Source organism: Carassius carassius, chromosome 36 (assembly GCF_963082965.1).
Source record: "Carassius carassius chromosome 36, fCarCar2.1, whole genome shotgun sequence".
NCBI classification, from domain to species: Eukaryota; Metazoa; Chordata; class Actinopteri; order Cypriniformes; family Cyprinidae; genus Carassius; species Carassius carassius.
The window spans coordinates 6,763,625-6,772,281 of NC_081790.1; the positions used below are offsets into that span (position 1 = coordinate 6,763,625).

The window sequence follows — 8,657 nt, forward strand, 5'->3', positions numbered from 1 at the left end:
GAAAGTGAAAGGCAAGAAAACGAGGATGAAACTGTAGAAAAATGTAAAGAAGAATATAAGAGTGCAAATGCAATTGATGAAACAATTATGGAAGAACATGGAAGCAAAGAAAAACGAGATGAGAAAAATAAGGATGCATTTGAAAGGGATAAAGAACAAGATAGGAACATCATGGAAGAACATGAAAGTGAAAGGCAAGAAAATGAGGAAGATGGGAAAACTGTAGAAAAATGTGAAGAAGAATTTAAGAGTGCAAAAGAAATTGATGGAAAAATGATGGCAGAACATGGAAGCAAAGAAAAACGAGATGAGAAAAATAAGGATGCATTTGACTGGGATAAAGAACAAGATAGGAACATCACAGAAGAATATGAATGTGAAAGGCAAGAAAATGAGGAAGATGGGAAAACTGTAGAAAAATGTGAAGAAGAATTTAAGAGTGCAAAAGAAATCGATGAAAAAATTATGGAAGAACATGGAAGCAAAGAAAAACGAGATGGGAAAAATTTGGATGCATTTGACAGGGATAAAGAACCAGAAGGGAACATTATGGAAGAACATGAAAGTGAAAGGCAAGAAAATGAGGAAGATGGGAAAATTGTAGAAAAATGTGAGGAAGAATATAAGAATGCAAAAGAAATTGATGGAAAAATTATGGAAGAACATGGAAGCAAAGAAAAACGAGATGGGAAAATTATGGATGCATTTGACAGGGATAAAGAACCAGATGTGACAAGGATGGAAGAATGTGGGCAAGAAAACATAGTACATGTAGAACAACATAGTACAAATTTGGAAGTGTTTGAGACTGAAAAAATACAATATGTGAAAATGATGGAAGAATGTGGGCAAGAAAATGAGCAAGATGGAAAAACTCTAGAAAAACATGAACATGGGAAAAGTTTGGCAGAACACGAAAACGAAAATCAGCAGAATTACAAAATGATAGAAGACTTTGGGATTGAAAAAATACATGATGGAGAGTTCATAGAAGAACATGAAGGTGAAAAAGAAGATTGGAAAGTGGTGGAAGTATTTGAGACTGAAAGAATACAACAAGTGAAAATTATGAAAGCATGTGAGCAAGAAAGAATAAATGTAGAAGAACATGAGACTGAAAAAGAGGATGATGGTGAAGAACAAGATAGTGAAAGGTTGGACGAACAGGATTGGAAAATTCTGGAAATGTTTAAGGGGCAAGATGAAAGACATGTAAATGGGAAAGAACAAGAGGGTGAAAAAGAACAGGATTGGAAAATGACAGAAAATTGTGAGAGTGATAAAATTCAATATGGGAACATCAAAGAGGAAAATGAAAATGAAAACAAACAAGATGGGATGATTGAAAACCAACAGGATATACAGAGCCAAGATAAGGAAGGAATGTCACATGTGGATGTCGATAAAGCAGTGAACGTGACTGTGCTCAGGAAGGAGGAATCATACACAGAGATTATAAAGAGGGATGGGACAACAGAAGTAGGTTTCGAAAATGAGAAGGAACCTTTAATCCAGAAAGAGGAGACTGACACAGATTTTTCCCAGCATGCACCACTTTACCCAGAATCTCCATCTCCAAACAATAAAAACGAGCTACAGATGTGCTCAGCTCATACCTCATCCCAAATAAACTTACCAACCATCCAGGTCGAGTCAGATCTTTCTAGTTTGAGCAATCAAAGCGATTCAGACATAAAAGAGAATACTGAATCTATTGACTCTCAAGTTTCCTCAGAGATCTCCAAGAACAGCCCAGATGCCACATCAGCAGAACAGACTCCTGCAGTGGAGGATGAACAACAGACAGATGCAGAAATGCTTCAAGAGGATGAGATTGTGGACGGCAGCAATGATTCGGGTGAGGGGATTGATGCTGAGTCCAAGAGATCACCTTTATCTGAGGATCAAGCCAGGACTGGACAATCAGATGAGGGGGAGGGGCTTGTACCTGTCAGTCATTTCCCCGAAGACACAGGTAATGATAACGGTGTCACCGATAGACAGCTCTTTAAGCAACATCTTAATATAAAGCTAGTTACATTAAAGACAAATAAAAAATAGCTTAAAAATAAATCAAAGTATAGGTCAAACAATGCACAGACGGAGCACAAAGAATTACAAAAAAAATGTAAACGTAAAACTATTACTGATGTCTTATTTAATGCACACTACCACTCAAAAGTTTGGGGTTGGTAATTATATTTTTAATCAGCAAAAATAAATGCCGAAATTTATAAGTTTTAAATGCCATCATCCATCACAATAATAAACTACATTTTTAGATATATTACTATAGAAAACACTATTTACAGCTTTACTGTATTTTTAATCATATACTTACTGTATTTTTAAGCAAATAAATGCAGGCTTGGTGAGCATAAGAGACTTATTTTAAGAACATTAAAAAAAAAATCTCACTAACCCCAAATGTTTGGATGATGTTTGAATAAAAACTCCAGTTAAATCATTTCTAGAATTACATTTTTTTCTCTCAATAAAAATGTTTTTGACAGGCAACATTTCAATGATTATTGACTATAGTTTTGAATAGAAAGATAATTGTATTATTCTAATAATTGCATTAGTTTTTAAATTATAAAATATAATTTTATTTTATTAGAAAGCTGAAAAAATATTTTTTGCACTTCGGTGCATTCATCTCAAAATGTGGTTTTGTTAAAGTAACTAATATAATGCTACAATGGAAAAAATGCATAAGACAAAAAAAAATTATAAAATAGAAAATAATAAAATACAGTATCACACTGGATTAGAAATGTTTGATCAAAAATGATTTTTCCCTTAAGCTGTGTGATTGCTACTAAGTGATGAAAATTTGTCTTTTTTGTAACAGATTCTGCAGTGGACCTAAAATATTGTATTACTCATCAGCTGGATCCGACCAGTGACATTAGTGATGCAGAAGTAGGAGAAGAGGCTATATCACTCCTAGCCAGTGACACAGATACAGAGCAAAACTTAAAATACGATTCTGAACCTGACCAAGTGATTAAAGACATTAAACATGAAATTCTGCAGAACTGCAAAATTATCGCGGAAACACCCAACAGCAGGAGGAATGATAACAGAGCCAATGAAAAATGAAGATTGGTAGGTGTGAACTCTTATCTCAGAACAGATCCTTCCATTAAAGAATGCAATGCATCTGTTTTTTGATTGCCATTAATTATAAAAACCATAAGGAGTGGAAGGGTAATTCAGGGCTAATCACACATTTCTTCTCCTTTTCACCCCAGGTCGGTTGCTTTTTGTGAAATCCTTCAATGCGATATAACTGCTATACATATTTAACCCAATTTAGAGGTTTAGAGAAAATCTCATCATGATAATTATATAAGTAAATCTCAAAAGTGCTTTTGCTGGAAGGAAATATTACACTGTGATTTTCTACCAAATTCGATTTAGCATAAATTATCTCGTATTAAGCATACAGAAAAGGTAAACTTGTGCAGTGACCCATGCACAGCAAAGGATTGTGGGATAGATTATCCATCAATCAGAAACAGCCAGACAGACAGGAGACATGTTTATCAGGTACACTGAGTGCTAATGCTGTTAACTGTAACATCAGTATCCTTATCTCTCTTCACATCGTACATTCCTCTGACAGCAAAGACGAACCAGATTTCTGCCGTTGTCGTTTAATGCTATGTTTGCAGAGCTAGGAAAAAAAGTTACTTTAAAGGAACAGTTCACCTAAAAATGAAAAGTTGCTGAAAATGTACGCACCCTCAGGTCATCTAAGATGTAGATGAGTTTGTTTCTTTATCAGAACAGATTTGGAGAAATTTAGCAATACATCAAAACTTTTCATGGCACTGTCTGGCAATCTAGATTTGTTTGTTTTATTTCGTTTTCTGTGTATATTGATGGATTACTTACCAAAATGCAAATCATAACTGTTCGGGTTATTCATACAGTATCATGTTTACCCAAGCAATCTCAGAGTGGAAAGAGACGTTACGGTTGTGTCATGAGGAGGTGGCCACACCTTAAATGAGACCTGGACCAGATCCAAATTTGCATTCCCATCAAGGGCAAATGCTGCGATTTTATAAGCAGACAACAATGTTTAGTTCAAACAAGCAAAAAGAAGTAAGCCAAGTTAACCCCATAGATCTCCTGCTTGACATTCACGACAGGCTGTCACTGTGACACTGAAGAGTTAGTTAATGACTGGTATCGGTTAGCAATGACAAATGTAACTGTTACAACAAAGTGACACTGTTACCAAATCTACAAGCAGGCTTATAGTCATAATTGAAAACTAAAACAATAAAGAAAACATAAAAAAAAACAATTGCCGTAATAAACAATAACTGAAATTAAATAAATTCTAAAAAATGAAAATAAATAAATAAATAAATAAATAAATATATATATATATATATATATATATATATATATATATATATATATATATATATATATATATATATATATATATATATATATATATATATATAAACACACACACACATTCATCAAAAATACATTCAGTTCAAGTTCACAGATAAATTATTTGCGTAAATCACATCTGAAGCTGAGATCCGAAAGAGATTAAACCTTTATGGCAGGTTTTGGCACACATCAAAGATTTATGATAACTAATAGCTCATGCAGATAAGTTCTAACTAAAGCCCTTAACTGGAACTGGAACATTCCAAAAATGGCAGTTATTGCCATTGTCAAATATGTGAATGAAATTGACTTATTAAACAGCTAATCGTTTGAGTGAACAAGGAAATGTAATTCCTACAATTTAGCTTAGCATGGAGCATATAGTACATATTGGATGATCTTTTTTTATTAATTTTATTTAGCAAGGAATCATTAAGAAACAAAAGTGACAGTAAAGGAAATAATATGGTAAAATTATTGTCTATATATACAATTGGAATCAATAGGAATCAAATATTTCACAGAACTTCTGTTTTTTACAGTAAAACGTAGACTTGGTGATCATAATAGACTTCTTACCAACCCCACATAGTGTTTTCACAAACATTAGCCAAAAAAATATTTTTTAAACCTCAAAGCTCAAACACATTTTATACAAAGACAAAATACCACAAAGCAATTCTGTGCCAAATATATCATGTGAAGAAAAAAAAACAAAATACGTTTTCCTGGAACACTGTTCTCTCTGACATGGGGAATTTACTTATCAAACGAGTTCGGTCTGTTGATCATATTAAATCCAAAATCCACCTTGACACGCATGTGAAGTATTTCCTCTTTCATTCTTCCTTATAAATTCTTTACATCTACAGCATAGTTTTTCAATTGCTTCTTTTTCTTTAGATTGTGCTGTAATTTAATCCATTGTGGAAAAGGAAAAAAATAATACATTGCATTTTTTTTTACATGCTTCTACATCCACCTAATCATGCATTACTTCTGTATGATTCTCTCAATCGCTTTCATGCAGGAGGCATCATGGGAACTCATTATCATAGAGGAGTCCATTTGGAGAAATACGACCAAAAGATGTTTCTCTTAACCAATCACTGAAGGTCTTTCAGTGATTTTCTTGAGTTTATTCTCATATGTGCACAATAATGCCCAATATATGTAAGTAGCACACATTCAAGACATTTGTGTCCACAAATGCACTCAATATACATTAGGCTCCAAATATTTGAGACCACACTGAAAATTGGAAACATGTATACGTTTAAAAAACATCTTAAGAATATAAAAGAGAAAAATGTTATGATGTAATATAAAGAAGGTGACAATCATCATGACACACCAAATACTGAGACATCCTAAACTCTTGTCCATTTTTTCTATTCAGCTTTTCACTTGTTATATTTAACCAAAAATGCACTATATTATAAAAGAAGCATTTTTTTTACAAGTAGACTTTTGAACCCTACTGTTGATTATCTATAGTTACAGTGCATAGTTATTATTCATTTTTCCTCTAAAGCAAAATAAACTTGCTAGAAATGTTGTTACTGTATTGTTCTTACTTTCCAATAAAGATTTCTCTGCAACCATCTGACAAAATAGTATATGTGGTGTTGCCGGCTATTCATGTGACTTATTTTACTGTATTTACAATTTTAGATGGATATCTCATCTTGAAAGAATATGCCAAATGAATCAGTTTGCTGAGTCATTTTGCCTATACAACTGATATGAGAATGAAATCACATCAGTTAACACAGTTATAGTCAGTGCAAACATTAGACACACAGGAATTATATTTTATAAGCTTATACTTCAGAGAATAAAAGAAGACTTTCACTGCTGTGATGTTGAAGCAGATGTAAATGCACCTCTGGCATTATAAGATTCACTTTCATGTGTGCTTTGAAAACTGAGATCCTGCTGCAGTTTTGTTCATGTGATAATGTTAATGATGAGAACCTGTTGATATCATATTTGAAATGATTTGCACATTTACGTCATTTTCTGGAAGTTATTTGAATCTTGTGACCGGTTCTCGGAAGGCGAGGCGGCACGTGTTTGCATCATGAATATTAATCTGATTATGCTGAAATTATATAATACTATCTTTGCAGTTTTAAAAATGGTTAATATGATGTAATGATCAAGTCACGCATCAAAAATGTCAACATTGACATATAAATGATAGCAATTAAATAAAGAGAAATAAAAATAAAAATACATTTTCAAGCCACATAAAGCTCTTCTTTTGTTAACCAAAAGTTTAGCTGCATCTGCTGTATATTAGGGACATAATTATTTTCTGGCATCACTAGAACACTGTTATCTCTTAAAAATAAAGGCACAGTATTTAAATTACCCAGATGCAAGGATGAATTTTAAGCATTTGTTTAAAAAGTTTGCATATGATCAAAGTGAGTTTGAACAGAAAGATGGTAAAGAATTAGAACTGTTGACAGTTGACCAAAAAAGTTGTGGAATGAAGAAAACAAATCATTTTTGTTAAAGATTTACTGCCAGTCATTTAATCAGCTAACATCTACTGTAGTTGCTAATCAGGATCTGAGAGAAAAATGAGGAAATTCAACATCCCTTCCTTTTCAAGGGGATTTTTTCTCAATGTCCCTTTATGTTCTTCAATGAAAACAGGTTTGCTGCAATGCATATCAGCTGCATTCTTATCTAAGATCAATCTTTACACATTTTTGTTTAATTATTGATCTAATTTGACTTCTTTTATTAGCTCCTGAAATAATTATATATATATAGAGAGAGAGAGAGAAAGAGAGAGAGCGAGAGAGAGAGAGAGAGAGAGAGAGTATACTGTGCATATAGTAAATTTAAATATATTTAGTTACATTTACTAAAAAGTTACATGATTAAAGACAAATTTTAAATATCAGAAGCTTGTGCAACCAAATAAATTGCAACTCTACAGGTAACATGCATTAGATACAGGGGTCCAAAAATTGTATGTCCTTTTATGTTTCTTAATTGTTAATACGTTTGCTGCAATTAACCCAGATGGAATCCTATCTAGATATGTTTTAAATGAAATACTCTTAATTTAGTTTTTATTTATTCTGAAATATATATTTAACAAATAGTTGTTGTTTTTTTAAAAATGTGTTGAAACTGTTGCTTTATTTCCTCACAAAAAGCTACCCTTTTTTAGTGAAATATGCTGTTAAAATGTAAAAAATCTCGCATTTAAAGACCAATATTATTCAAAGATCATAAAATACATCTATGTATAAAATAAAATAATATGTGCACAAGTAGTACTCCAAATAAAGTTGAATTATAGTTTTTCATATCAGTAAGCCTTGAGCGATGTGTCAGTAAATATGTTAATAGATTTTATGTACTTACTGTATATGTAAACATTTATTTTAAACCCTATTTTAGGGTAATTGGTTTGATATTTTGCTTCTGTTGAAAAAAAAAAAGTCATACCTTTTTAAGCGTATGTTAAGGGTCCAAATATTTCCTGCAGTTTGGCGCAGCCACTGTTTTTATAAGAAAAACTGGTTTTTCGAAGCAACAAAATGATGCTATTATTGCAGTGTGCAACTTTAAATATATGGTTGGATAAGCACAATGAAAAAGGCAGACAACACAAGTAGTCTGTCCTGCTGCCAAAGCCCCGTCAAACAAACATCTCAACACTATCTCACTTCAGTCTGTCAAGCGCCACTAAACATGAATGCTTGTAAACATGATGGATGGACTTATTTTAACACTGTTTTCAGAATTTCATTTGGAGAGCTAGTAAACAACTTCTTCTAAGAATGTAAACCATACTGCAATAGCCAAGACATAATTTCATTCCACGTCATCTCTATTTCTATTGTATAGTTACATATGTTCCGCTCAGGTTACTATTAATGAGGGAAACAGGAGAACCGGTTCTATTTGTGGTTATTTTTTCCTCATTGTTTGCAAATGAGCAAAACAATCCAAAGTGCGAACCGATAATAAATCTGCAGGACTAGACGATGGGCAATGAGTAAGTTTTCATTTACGTCTGCTTCTATGCTACATCTGCCCAACAAAACCATATTGTGTAGCAATAACACTTCACGTAAGAACAACTGTTTATCTAGACTGCAATGAGATTAAATGGAGATAAAAATGAGACGTTTACTTGAGTTTCTTCTAAGAAAAATTCCCAAACAATCTTACACAAGATCTTAAAGGGAAAGTTCACTCCTTTT

The 8,657-nt window shown here is 32.7% G+C and overlaps 1 protein-coding gene across 2 annotated transcripts; it reads left to right on the plus strand.

Moving 5' to 3' along the window:
* Window positions 1–1,588: 1,588 nt before the first annotated feature.
* Window positions 1,589–5,753, plus strand: LOC132117014 (uncharacterized). 2 transcript variants are annotated; one of them, XM_059526018.1, is made up of 3 exons: window positions 1,589–1,987; window positions 2,864–3,117; window positions 5,453–5,753. In XM_059526018.1, exons 1-2 carry the CDS (start codon window positions 1,600–1,602, stop codon window positions 3,103–3,105), a joined length of 630 nt encoding a protein of 209 aa, XP_059382001.1. In that variant the 5' UTR covers window positions 1,589–1,599; the 3' UTR covers window positions 3,106–3,117; window positions 5,453–5,753. The 2 variants fall into 2 exon arrangements, with proteins under 2 accessions (XP_059382001.1, XP_059382002.1); XM_059526019.1 differs by having other exon boundaries at window positions 1,589–1,975; window positions 2,855–3,117.
* The last annotated feature ends 2,904 nt before the right edge of the window (window positions 5,754–8,657 follow it).

What these genes read in the sequence shown, in the direction of transcription:
- LOC132117014 (XM_059526018.1), top strand. Translation starts at nt 1,600, where the DNA reads ATGTGCTCAGCTCATACCTCATCCCAAATAAACTTACCAACCATCCAG. An exon ending in AGACACAGGTAATGATAACG is followed by an intron (nt 1,988 to 2,863) that starts GTGTCACCGATA and finishes CAGATTCTGCAG; the next exon opens with TGGACCTAAAATATTGTATT.